The sequence below is a fragment of the Acartia tonsa genome, chromosome 7, assembly GCF_053477335.1.
Source record: "Acartia tonsa isolate MP-2025a chromosome 7, ASM5347733v1, whole genome shotgun sequence".
Taxonomy (NCBI): domain Eukaryota; kingdom Metazoa; phylum Arthropoda; class Copepoda; order Calanoida; family Acartiidae; genus Acartia; species Acartia tonsa.
The window spans coordinates 25,568,785-25,583,286 of NC_137266.1; the positions used below are offsets into that span (position 1 = coordinate 25,568,785).

Sequence of the window (14,502 nt, forward strand, 5' to 3'; positions counted from 1 at the left end):
AAAATAACAGCAAAGAATAGTGCAGTAAGAATAGAGAAAAAGACGCAATATATTAATAAAATCAATGCATATCAAAAAAATGTCCATTTTTAGAATTTTCCTTTTATACAAGAATCCTCTAGTCATTTACTTTTCTTTTCTACAGTTATGGAGTAATAAGGCAACTCAAACTATGAAAAAGTATGATTAAGAATTATATACAATGGTGCATTATTTGCCAAATGTACCACTTTTCTGCACTACCTCTCCAATTTTGTTAATACTCTATATTTTGGTCCGTTGGGTCATTCAAGGATGCTGGATGGCCAAAAAAAAGTTTCAGAGTCCCTGGATGTCTAGATATCTAGCTATCTATGAAGGTAGGTAACAAAAATGTAAAAAACACCCATTTTTTCACAATTTTAAAAATTAATTTTTTCATCAATCTTACATCCAATCTATACATTTTATACACCAAAATGATCGTTTATTCATGTTAAAAGCGCACATAATGCTATTTTGGCCAAAACTCTAATTTTACAGGGTGTCCAACAAAAAGTGTATTTTGGATATCTAGCGTAATACCCAAAATACCTGTCCGAAAAAAATCATTTTTTTTGGCTTAAATCCTGTGTTTTATCTGTGTGCATATGTGGTATATAACGGTTCGGACCACCCGGGACTATAAGGTTGTCAAATTTCACTTTGGGACACCCTGTAAATGTGATTTTTGCGTCTGTAGAGCTAAAACTTGGTCCAAATTGGCTATTTTTTTCAAATTACTCTAATATGAGTCTTAGTATGTTTGGCCATAGTGTTTTCTGACCAGATCAATATTTTCATATTTTTTGGACACCCTGTATTTTCAAAAAAAGAGAAAAAATTTTTTTGTTTTTTTTTAAATTTTTTTTCTATTTTTAAGTTACTTAAAACTGTCATATAGATACAGATTTTGACTAATAACAATAATATTTGCCTATTTTACAATTTTTTACACTTTTGGGACACCCTGTGCATGTTTTTGAAAAATGATGGTTTTTGCCCATTTTTGGGGGGAAGGAGTCGTTTTAGGGCCATAGACTATTTCTTCATTTTTGTAGAACTTTTCAAGACACATCATTTGTTATTTATGCAAAAACCGCAAAAACCGAACCGTTTTGCCGTTATTCACCGCTAAAGGCGGAATTTTTTTACGTTTTTGCCGTTCCGGAGGTTGTAATGGGCATTTGTGGTAAGAAAACGTTGATTTATCAAAATCCCTTTTAAATACTTTTATTTAGGTAATTTAATTTACAAAATTTCATATTAAGTAAAATTTTTTGTGCAGCTAACCGTTTTTCGTCAAGATGGATTTCAATTGTTAAAACAAGAAAATTAAGTGAATATAACATAAATAATTGCTATAACATAAGTGATTAAAGAAACATAAATCATGTGCATTTGAAATTCCTTTTGACAAAAATCGGTTGGATATACAAAAAAATTTACTTCACATGAAATTTAGTAAATTAAAATGCCTAAATAAAAGTATTTCACAGTTATCTTGATAAATCAACGTCTTCTTACCACAAATGCCCATTACAACCTCGGGAACGGCAAAAAACGTAAAAAATTCTGCCTTTGGCGGTGAATAACGGCAAAACGGTTCGGTTTTTGCGGTTTTTGCATAAATAACAAATGATGTGTCTTGAAAAGTTCTACAAAAATGAAGAAATAGTCTATGGCCCTAAAACGACTCCTTCCCCCCAAAAATGGGCAAAAACCATCATTTTTCAAAAACATGCACAGGGTGTCCCAAAAGTGTAAAAAATTGTAAAATAGGCAAATATTATTGTTATTAGTCAAAATCTGTATCTATATGACAGTTTTAAGTAACTTAAAAATAGAAAAAAAATTTAAAAAAAAACAAAAAAATTTTTTCTCTTTTTTTGAAAATACAGGGTGTCCAAAAAATATGAAAATATTGATCTGGTCAGAAAACACTATGGCCAAACATACTAAGACTCATATTAGAGTAATTTGAAAAAAATAGCCAATTTGGACCAAGTTTTAGCTCTACAGACGCAAAAATCACATTTACAGGGTGTCCCAAAGTGAAATTTGACAACCTTATAGTCCCGGGTGGTCCGAACCGTTATATACCACATATGCACACAGATAAAACACAGGATTTAAGCCAAAAAAAATGATTTTTTTCGGACAGGTATTTTGGGTATTACGCTAGATATCCAAAATACACTTTTTGTTGGACACCCTGTAAAATTAGAGTTTTGGCCAAAATAGCATTATGTGCGCTTTTAACATGAATAAACGATCATTTTGGTGTATAAAATGTATAGATTGGATGTAAGATTGATGAAAAAATTAATTTTTAAAATTGTGAAAAAATGGGTGTTTTTTACATTTTTGTTACCTACCTTCATAGATAGCTAGATATCTAGACATCCAGGGACTCTGAAACTTTTTTTTGGCCATCCAGCATCCTTGAATGACCCAACGGACCAAAATATAGAGTATTAACAAAATCGGAGAGGTAGTGCAGAAAAGTGGTACATTTGGCAAATAATGCACCACATATAAAAATACATCTATGAGTTTCCTTTTATAATGGACAAAAATGTATCCCATAAATACCTGCATAACATTTTTATGAGGGTGGATATTAAAATGCTAATTAAATTACTGGTACAACCGTTGTTAACTAGTTAATTATGATAAAATCATGATCAATTAAGCAAAGATTAATTCATTGTCTATCCCTATCTCCCTGCATTTTATTGCATTATTTCTAAAAAGTATAAAGAATGAATTATACGGCTGTTTTCCTAAAAGTGTCGAGCACAGAAAATGAAATGAGTTGATTTTTGTTTGATTGTTTATTACTTAAGCTCGGGTTAAATTAGAAGATATAAAGTACTTGGTAGGTCCGCAGGGTTAGAGCCTCCCGAAGGATTAGACATAGGAAACTGACCCACCCTCTTGTTTTCAATATAAAAAAAATATTGGGGGGGGGGGGGGCTTTGCTTCTTGAGCACTTTAAGAAAAAACACTAATTTTACATTTATATTAGCACATGTCATACATATATCATATGATATGGCATTTAATACTTATTATTATTTTAGGTTTACTTAGATGAAAAAAATAAACTTTACAAAATAATATTTTATTTAAAATAAATGCATTGGCAAGGTATTGAAGTAAAGAAGTGAGAAAGAGCAATCAGTAAGATAAAGTATACAGAAATAACGTCAGAAATTAGGTAAAAACTAAATCCAATTTTACTATATTTTTTGTTATCCTTAATTTTTATTTTTTAAAATTATTCTACTACTAATGGTTTACAAAAAGAAATTGCCAAATCACCAATCCCTACACCCCTACATTTAAGGAACGGTCAAAACTTATGTTTGCGATGGCATAAAAAGGTTTATACTTTATTTGAATGAAAGATTCAGGGAGAGGCATCGCCATTACTAAGGATTTACTCAATCAAGGACTGACCTTCTTGCTTTTTATAATAGCGAAGCTATTATTTAATTTATTATAGTATGTTTGTAAGTTCATTTGTCCATTCAGAAGGGTTTATTATGCTTGCATTTGATTTATTTTGCTATAATTAGGAGTGTTTTATTGACAACATCTGCCAAAGATTATAGTATTATGATCTTTTAAACAGCTTTCAACAGCTGGGCTATTTTTAAAGCCGTTATCAAGGTCTTCAGTAACAGTTTCATTTAGACAAATCGACGGACAGACAGACTTTGTTCTAAGTTGTATATATTTATATAAAAGTAACAGGATATCTGTCTGTAGCTTCAGATCTAAATTATTGCTTTGTTAAGTACTATAAATCTATTATAGCAAAGAAAATAACTACTGCATAGTTTTATAGTATTTTTTAAAACCCTCTTTCTCTTTGAATCACAAAAAAATTACTGATCCATGCCAAGCAGAAAATTAGCATTTAACCAACTTGTATGATTCAAAATTGCGTGCACATGGTTATAAGTATAAAACACTAGTTATAAAGGTTAGCATGTACACAAGTGTAATATGCTTATAAGCCTAGTCAATATAGACAGTTAAACCCATTTGACCTCTTCCTCGTAACAAATTAACTGCGTTGCATCTAATTTGATTTGTTTTCGCTGCATTTTTCCTCTTATTTGAATTTCTTTGATAAGTTGATATAATCAACAACTGTACTTAAATAGGGTACAGGTGAAGTCCTTTTCTTAATTGAATTTCAGCCCATCACACCAAGTCAGCTGCCAAAAAAATATCATAGAAATTACTGTAGAATTTATAGCTCTAGCCGTCAAAAATACCGAGGTTCTTGGCTGAAAAAGAAACTTAAATTCATCTACAACTTTAACTACCGATACGCCTTATTTAGCCCAAAAAGTTGGGCATTTATCGAAAATTAAATTTTGTTAATTTTGCTAGACAAATTTTGACATTCTTTTCTCATTTACATTCTTTTGTTGTCTAGGGTTCAATTTGTACAGAATTTTCTTTTACACATAAGCAGTATCTCTTTTTCTCTATCTCTTTTTCTTTATCTCTCTGTTGTCCAACTCTTTGAGTCTTTAGCTCTCTCTCTATCTCTCCCTCTCTCTCTCTCTCTCTCTCTCTCTCTCTCTCTCTCTCTCTCTCTCTCTCTCTCTCTCTCTCTCTCTCTATCTCTCTCTCTCTCTCTCTCTCTCTTTATCTCTCTCTCTCTCTCTCTCTCTCTCTCTCTCTCTCTCTCTCTATCTATCTCTCTCTCTTGCCCTTCTTTTTAATGTTTACTTTTTTCTTTCTTTCTTCTTTATCTCTATCTATCGATCATATTGTCTCCTTCCTCTTTTCTTATAAATATTTCATTTTTTCTGTTCTTCCATTCTTTTACTCCTTAATCTCTCATTGATACTATCCATCTATCCTTATATCTCCTTACCACAACTAACTATCTATCTATCCTTGTTGTTTTTTCCCCTCCCCCTTTCCAAAGTGTTGTATATAATATTGGGTGCCAACACCAACAGTTTTGGTGTTGTTGTGCTGTTGCCCTTCCCTGCACTGTCCACTACTCCGCCACAGGCGGTGGCGGTGGGTCAGAGGAGGGGGGTGGGGGTATGGTTGTGAGGGTAACGGGGGAATCCTGCTCGCATGCTAGGTCAGAGGAGGGGGAAGGGGGGATGGTTGTGAGGGTAACGGGGCACTCTTGCTCGCATGCTAGGTCGCTTCTAGAGTCGACCTTTTATTTCAACCCAAGAAGGCATGTTTAGGGTGTTTTACCCAACTTTTCAAGACATTTTTAATATTTTTTTATAATGAAAAAATTATTCTTCTCAATCGACATTAAGAAATACAAACATTATTAGATTTGAAATTAAAATTTCCTAAAAGTCAAATTAATAATAATATTTAAAAACATCCTGCGAAAAAAAAGATTCGCCATCGACTCTCCAAAAAAGCTGTAAGCCCCCACCCATTAGTGAGCTTTAGTTTAGTAGCTGGACATCGTACATTTAACCAACCACATCAACATCCAATATAGTGATTTAGTGAACATATATATGTACATTATTTTGTATGATAATAAAGTGGTTTTTTAATAAGTGTTAAAAATATGTTAAAAACATGAAGTTAAATAGTGAAAATGCTGAGAAAAGTGTTAGTATTATCTACAAAAGGTTATTTTATTTTTTTAGTCTTTAAATAGTGAATAAAACTGTATATTTGTATCTAAAAAATCCACTAAATCTATGCGCATATTATCACATACATGAATGGCTTACTGAGTATGAGAATATGATTGCTTATAGATATTAAAAATTAAATGGTATTTTGTAGTTTGGAAATATTGATTCATAAAAAAGAGATTTGTGTTTATAAAGAGGCATTTTTTTAAATCAATATTTTTTCGTTATTTCTTACAAGTGTCTTCACCCCTAGCCTCTTTGGTTTATGCTTGATACAAATATATTTACGATTTTTTTTTGTCTAAACAGAATAAAACCTGTTTTACTTCTTATATCCTTGCATAATAATTGATATGGCAGTCATTAAATTAAATTCGTGGATAAAGGACCATTTCAATTTAAACTTGTCTTTAAAGCATGAAACATGATATTATACTTTGGTAGCCTGAAATTTTGAAGATATAAAGGATGAGAATTAATTTTAAAAGCCATTGTCCTGTCCTTCCCCGCAATAACACATAGACTATGGCTGTCTTAATTAAAATCTAACCGTCGTTGTGAATTATAATTTCATTCATTCTAATATAAAGGAGCTATGTAATCGAAGGAGAAAGGAAAGCAGGAAAATAGCCTAAAACCAAACTTAGATATAAGAATTAAATAGCCTTTAACCATCCAGGGACTAATTAGAAGTTTCCATAAAATGGAGAACTCAATCGGTTGTCAAAATATTAAGCCAAAAAAACCTTACTACCGTATATGATAGGATAAAGCAGATGTGAAGTAAACTCTTACGGGGCTATCTATAATACAATGTAGTTTAATGTCTATCCGCCCGTCCGTCTGTCTGTCTGTCCGTCCCTTAAAATCTCGGTAACCACTGAATCGATTGGATTCTACTCTTCACTTAATATACCTACTGATCCTGTGGTGGTTTTAGGCTATTTTCATGGGGGGTGGTACAACTAGAACCCCCCCAAAAAACAAAAAAATCCCCCCCCCCATTTTTTAGGCAGTTGATTTAAAATAAGTGGTTGCAGCACCAGAAGTACTTAATTCTTTTTTAAGATTACCTCTTGGGGCGAATCCGCTAGTTAAGAGAAATAGCTGTTAAAAAAATCGTTCTTTTAGTTTTCTTAAAGATAGGTGTGAGCTAACTTATAAAGTACATTAGTCTGACCATAAAAAGAAAACAGTTTTAAAAAGGGGACTGGGGAATTACACCATGAATTGAAGTAACCTTTTCAAACCTTGGGCCTCTTCAAATATATATAAAGTTTAACTCTTATAAAATTATCATTTCAGTTGTCTCAGGTTTTATCACTTGTTAATTTTAAATGTAACAGTTTTTCTAGATTATTTGAAATAATTCAAGTCTTTTAAATGTCATAAATTAACTTATGTTGATACATTTTAAAAGCGCAGCTACTCTAAAAATATATGTCTCGTCAAATTTACTTCCGTCACTAGAGGTTGGTTAATAATACATTCTCAAAGTATCCAATACAATGTTTAAGCAGTTTCACTCCGTACATGTAAAACATAGTTATTTTGAATTCAATGGGCAAAAATTATTAATTTATCCACCACATAATTTTTTTATAATAGTGTCAATTTTTGTAAATATTTAATTCGAATTTATTGATGTACTGGCAACCGCTAAGAGTGGCTGCAGCTGCAGAATTCCTATCCTTTGGTCTTGCTGACAGCGGCTGTTTCAGCGGCATTTTCAAAGTAGAACGGCTGCATCTAACAAGTATCTGTTAGGCCCTGAAAATATATATTTGGAAACCACTAAAAAAAGTATGATTGTTTTTTTCATTATTATCTTACTTTTAGCTATGTTTTTCAGAAACCAATTGTGCAATCTAATTAATAATAGTTGACATTTAAACAAAAAAGCTATTCTCTAAAATATTTACCGTATGGTATTGTAGACAGCTACCGCAGATATGAAAATTATAGAATACATAGCCCAAATTTCAGAACTGTCTGATTGAAATGAATCTAATTCAAGATATTTTTTTGTATTATTTTCTTTTGTGATAACTATAACAATTAACTGGTTTTCCCTAACATTTTTACTGGCAGAAATGTTGGAGAAAATATACCTAGTTTTAGATTTTGTATCCTCATATATTTAAATGTAAAGGCGTCATTTGTGGTAATCAATTATAAAATTACAAATCATAAGGTTTAGAATAGCTGCCATATTAAAAAGTATCAAATAAAGTATTGCTGCACTACTTTTAAAAATAGCATTCTAGTTTTTCTTCAAAACCAGAATACGTGAAAAATTATGGCAGCAATTAATTTCAATTAATCCTTATTGCTACCTTACATCTCTCTAAGAGCATTACAATTATTGTAAACCTTTAGAAAAGCCTGTAAATATTGAGTTGAAAAGCTTGTCAGTAATTTAATACCATGATCATCGATTTTACTACAATGGACAAACAGACAAAAAGCAAATATTAGATCGAAATAATGAGAAAGCGAGTAAGAAAATTTTAGTGTAACAATTAAATATTTGAGATTGCCAAAAAAAATTAAATTGAAGTAATTTGAAGTAGTTTTTTAAATGAATGATTTTTAAATGAACTGTTCTGTACAAAAGAGAAATTTAACACTTTTTATAAAAAAAAAGAAAAAAATTATTAAATAAATAAGCTTGAAATAACCATGACAATTGAGAAGAAATTACAGAGAAGTAAAAACTTAAAAAGATGAAAAGATATAGGAGGAGGGGGAAAAAGATATAAAAATGATTGGGCAGCTGAAAACTTTTCTTCTGAAGTAAACTTTTTTTATCTTGTTTGCAAAGCGGTGGCATGCACACGGTTTTCCAGGGGAGTGCACAAAGCGCATCCGAAAATTTTGAATCCACTTACGATTTTTGACACCCCATTCAAACTAAAAATATTGGGGTATTACTCAGACAACAATTGGATAGGGGTGTAATTTTTTTAAGGGGGGTGGATACACCTAACTAGTATTCTCAAAAGTCCTAAAAGCGTCTTCAGACAGGTAAATGGACGCGCGAAGCGTGCTAATTTTTGTGTGTGACATTATTACATTACAATTCCCTTGGCTGTTTAAGGGGGTGTAGACCCTTGTCAAGTGGGGTGTAGGGTATTTTGTCCTTATTAAAACATTCATCATACATTAGTTAAAAGGATTTTTAAGAAAAACATGAAAAGAGATTTTCCTATCAACCCAACTAAAGAGAATTAGATGACTTGATACTTTTTAAGTATCAGACAAAAACATTTGATTTCTTGTCTAATTTTGGACTTTTTATAGGTTTTAGAAAGGATTATATTTTTGCATTCCTGCGATGTTTTTCAATGTAAATAAATAGCACATTTTTAAAAACGTTATCAAACTATAAATATTTCTTAGATTTTTTATGGTTATAGCTGGCATTTTTCTTTAATTATACTAAAATTATACTATTTGTTGATTCAATTAACAGGCAACATTTGAAGAAACAGCCATTTAGTTGAGCTTAATTTATGGATACAGGAAACAGTAATTGTTTTAAATTCAATTTCTTAGGATTCCATTTTTTTTAAAATCATTGATTGAAATTAAAATAGTTCAGTAATGTTTTTTTTCTTTGTGATATTAAAGTAAAACACTAGAGGGGGAAGGGTTTGAATAACAACTGTATATTCCCACCCCGTGGACCTTGTGCAGACTTTCAATGGGGTCTTTGAATATCAGCCAATAGCATCGTAAATATTAACAAAGCTAAGTTGCTACAAATTGCAGAAATCAATTTGCTAGCAGACGAAAAACCCCAGGTAGTTGTCTGGGCTATACAATATCTATGCTTGATACATTTATTTTTGTGATTAGTATCATTAATTTTTTTGGGGTTGGAGATAAGTTCTCCATCCCTTTAGCTTACAACCATGATGGGAGCTAGAGAGAGATTCTTTGAACAGCAAAAACCTGAAGACAAAAGGTTTCTACGTTATTTGGTTTTAAACAAACTGACTGATATACATCAATTTACTTTTTATTATATTTATGTAACGTCATGCCTAACTTTTATGAATTGAGCCTGAAGATTATAAAATTTACTTTCATTTAAATTTTACAAAAACAAAGTTTGAGAGAGATTTTCTCAATTATTTTTCTTCTTATATTCTTTTTCATTCACACCTGATTTCAATCTATCATGACGTGCACTAAATTTCTATAAAAAAATATATAAAAATTTGTCATGGATGTGATCAATAAAAAAGCCATTGAAATGATAAAAATCCTTGAAATCTAGATGTAACTTGATATAAAAGTGCTGAAGCCTATGATGAGGGCAAATATAACTTATCTATACCAATACTTATCATTTGAATCATTAGAATAGAGAATATAAAACAAAGGCAATTCATCAACAAATAAAGAGATAAATAAAACTCTAGGAAACTTAAAAATCTTCTATGTTTTATGTCTAAAATGTCATTTTTATTTGCTTATTACATTGGTAGAATCCGCAACAAAATCATCTAATATACTTATTTGTATTTGATATATTATCAAAGCACCTTATTACCTAAATTGTCTAAAATCAGATTTTATTGCTGTGTTTTAAATGCACATGAATATTCTTGTTAAATCTTAGATTAAAAAAAGCATCTATAAATCAATAACAAATAATTATTTTAACAAACAAAGAAAAATTTTAAAGTCATTTGTGTATCTCTTGATCTTTAAAATAACAAAACCCCAATCCAACAACATCCTTCCAATATTGTTCTTCGAATTTTAGCTAAAAAATCCTCCAAATATTTAAAATTTTGTGGTGTACTTTTAAGTTGTTTTTCTGTTGCTATAGAAAGTAATTTGTCGGCTATAAAAACATCTTAAATTTTATTTTAATCAAAGATGACAACAATCATGAAGCATAGCTTAAAATTAATTGGAATCTTATCAATTGAAGGAGGATATTGCTTAGCCTATTAGTAGCATGTATGAGTTTCTTAACCTTTTAGTAACATTCCCAAACTTCTTTTTCAAAATTATAAAAAGTATAGAAATATAGTATTTTTAGTATATTTTGGTCAATACCCTTGTTAATAATTTGTTGATTCTGGCCTTTTTTATGACAATCATTCTCATAAAATAGCTTTTTCTCCCGATTTTTTTTCAGTTGTCATCCCATTAGGCCTACTAATACGGAAATGTATTCCAAGAATAAACTTTAAACAAGACAGACAAAATGTTCATGGTATGATATTGTTTCATTTTGTAAAACTAGCGACTGCGCACTTAGCATCTAGGACTAGGCCTGTATTCAAAGGGGTCTGGGAAAATTAGATAAATAGCCTAAAACATTCATAAGACTTAAAGTAAAATATCATGCTAGCTTTCCCAAAATTGGTTCAGCAGTAATTGAAATCTTAATCTACAAACAAAATGTCTTTTATTTAACTTTTAGTTTATTTATTTTTATATAGAAAAACTTTACCAAATCTTTGAAAAAAATATTTTATCTTTCCCCCTACTTAATCTTTTTTGTCCCTCTCTCTCTCTATTAAAATTCTTTTTCCCCTTTTCTTTCTGTCTTTTTTTCTATATTTCATCTTCAATAAAAATAAGATCACGTTTTCTACATTTAGCTTTTTTTAAAACCAAATAATGGTCAAATTGTTATGGTTCATAACAATGGAATGACTTTTTAAAAACATTAAAGAAATATAAATAATTTAAGTACAATTATTTTTTTTAAATTATTGTTTTAAAATGATATATTTAAAAAAATCGCAAAGATATATGAAAACACAATCACATTAGTTTAGAGTTAGATAAATCTCCTACCAGCTTTTTTTCCCACTCCCAATTTTCTCTCCTGTATTTCCCCTGTTAGCTTTTCCCTCCCTTTACTATAGAAAATTCAACATGTGAAATAAGTACTCTAAATGTCCAATGCTAACAACAGAGACAAACCATTTATAACTCTTATTCTCCATCCATCCCTCCCCCCCCCCTTTTTTAACAACAGTAGTAGTTTTATGATACAATTTTTCCGCCTCTTTTCTCCCCCATACCCACTGGACTTGTTCTATGATGCTGTGCCTCCCTTTTTTAGCAGCATCTCTTTTTGGTCACGTCTCTCTCTCAGAGATTCATCAGAGTAACATAATGTTACAAAATTAAATAAATTTAGTTGTTGTTTATATATCGTTGAGTGCATTATAACCTGCTATAATATTAATTAGTGACAGCTTGTGTGATATTTTTGTTGTGTGTTTGTCTATTTGTGATAATTATGAATAGGTGAGTGATATGATTTTTACATTCAAGGCTTTTCTACTTTCAGGCGTCCAGATGAATATCAAAATTCTTCAATCCTTTTTTTGCCTTAGTAGGATGATTACTTGAACAGTTAGGTACAATTCAATAAAACGTACCTTTTAAATCATGATAATATTTTGACAACTATTAATATATGACATAGTTATCATTTTCATTTGCTATTTGCTCTATAATTTTTAATGTTCGTTTGTCAGACCGTCTTCGCTTTGTTGAATGTTATCATCCTTGTAATATTTTTAGAAGTTCGTCACATTGAATCTATTATCGAAAATAATATTAAAAAAAATTGATGTTGTCATAAACAAAATTACACTTCATATTTTTTATGTGCTTATAATTTGATTTACAAATGAACTGGCAATATTTTTATGTGAATCATTACATATTTAGGGAATAGTCTGTTTCGTTGCAACGCCTCTTGGGGGGCGATTCGTCATATCTTTATAATGGCTTTTTATAGGTTATTTTAGGCTAGGTTAGGTTATATTGGGTTAGTTGATTGCCCCACAGGGTTAGGCAACTGACCACGCAGGGTTAGAGCCCGCCGCAGGGGCTAGAAATAGGAGAGAGCTACTGTAAAAAATACGAAGAATCGCCCCTTAAGGTGTGTTGCCACGAAAGGGACTATACCCCATATTTATTACTAAGATTTTAAATAATTTTTTAAAACATTGATCATAGATTTTTATATATGTAAGTTAGTTCAGAAGTTCTTTAATATTCTTTGCTTTTTTATATTATGGCATCCTTGTATATTTTTAAAATTCAACTCTTTGTGATCAGTACAATTTAGCAAAGTTCCAAGAAATGTATTTGAAGTTTGGATTATTACAGATCTGTAATTTTTTCCACCATAATTACTTTTTCAAGGAAGTTTAAAAAGTTCTTTTGAAATTTGCCAATATTTTTCAGAAGTACTCAAAATTAAACAAGGACAATTATGAATTTAAATAGCGCAGCAATAACAAGTTATTAAAATGAGATCAATAACTCTCTATGTAAGTATTTTTCACTTTGAAAATTTTGTCCTTGATTTTAAAAAATCACATTTTTGATAAGATTGAACAATTATGGATTATATATAAAAATTGCATTGCACTTGAAATATTTATAATTATAGGCACATCTTTTATATAACAAGTGTATGTTCGTAAGTCTGACTGATCAAAGTCATTGTTAATATCTTATTGTTAAAATTTTCTACTTTAAATCACATTATAATTATTTATAACAATAGTGAAAGTGTGTTGCTTCCATGGATATATGTATATCAGATTGTTATTGCTATGACGATCATGGATATAATGTCCTTGTTAAAAATAATTTTGTGGTTATAAAGCAATAAGTTGTATTTAGACAAGCTAATAACTTTTGCAACAAAATATATATGTAATTTATATAAAACTGAAAAAATAATGTTTGATTTTGTTTTTGTTTTTATTTTTGATAGTAGTGTGGTATTCACCATCCAAGTTTATGTATCCCCATCCCTGTTCACATTCCTATACTTCTCTGGCTGAGTCAGACCTCCACTTGTAACCGCCACTATACTCCATCCTGCTGTGTTGAGGGCTAGTTGATTGTTGCAGGCCAAAGAGTGAATACGCTTCCTCCCGTCTGCATTCGGTTAGATACAAGCCTATATGTCTAGGCTGGCGGTATCTATATTTCCCACGTGTTCAAGTACGTCGTTTCTTACCTAACTAAGAAACAGGACGTCCAAGCCTTTAATTGATATCATATTAAATATATCCTATAATAATAATCCCATTAATCTGCCTATTTCTAACCAGTTTTAATTGTTTAATAAATGTGTATTTTTTTAGAAATACCTTGTTAGATTATTGATATTTAATTGTATCGAAGCTACTCTATACTCGTATTCCAGTCTGTCTGTACATCCCCTCATACGTCATTTTGGCGCAGTCTTGTCTACCACTCAATTTTTGAGGGGGGAAGGTATAGATAATTAGCGTACAGACAAAATTAAATTGTAAAGTAGCTTCGATTGCAAAGTGAAATTAATATTTTCCTGATAACTAAGTTTATTCACGGAAACAGTTTACAGTAACAATTTGTTACAGAATATTTCTAATAATTATTTCGTGGCAAACTGCCAAATAAAGATAAAAAGGAACCCGCCTTTTATTTTCACACTAGTATTTAATTTCACACATTTTCATATTTTCTCCTTAAAACAGGAAGAAAGGGATATTCCCAAGTTCTTAAATAAAAGTTTCGTGGTAGACAAATCAGTGTTAACGAACACTACACTCCAGCACCATGACCGATAAGAAAGGGGATAATGATAAAACCAAACCGCCGCCTCCGCCGGCTCCGGCCGTCCCTGGTACCTCGCAGCAGCAGCAGCAGGCTGACCCGCTTTCCCCTGAAAAAATCAAAGAACTCATATCGGAAGCGTTAAATGTTAAGTTAAACGAATACTCGTCACATTATAGAGATTTAATAAAACAAGAATCCGAGATTATGCAGCTCGAAATAGAAACAA

The 14,502-nt window shown here is 30.9% G+C and overlaps 1 protein-coding gene across 2 annotated transcripts in view; it reads left to right on the forward strand.

The window, feature by feature from the left end:
• The first annotated feature begins 5,583 nt into the window (after window positions 1–5,583).
• The window catches only part of LOC145325149 (UDP-glucosyltransferase 2-like), a 93,216-nt gene continuing 84,297 nt past the window's right edge, over window positions 5,584–14,502 (forward strand). The window contains exon 1 of one of the 2 annotated variants that reach the window (XM_080168006.1): window positions 5,584–5,660. In XM_080168006.1, coding sequence (XP_080024132.1) covers window positions 5,608–5,660 — 53 coding nt within the window. In that variant the 5' untranslated portion in view covers window positions 5,584–5,607. Of the gene's footprint in view, window positions 5,661–11,816; window positions 11,955–14,502 lie in introns of those variants that run through there. The other variant, XM_080168007.1, reaches the window with a different exon arrangement.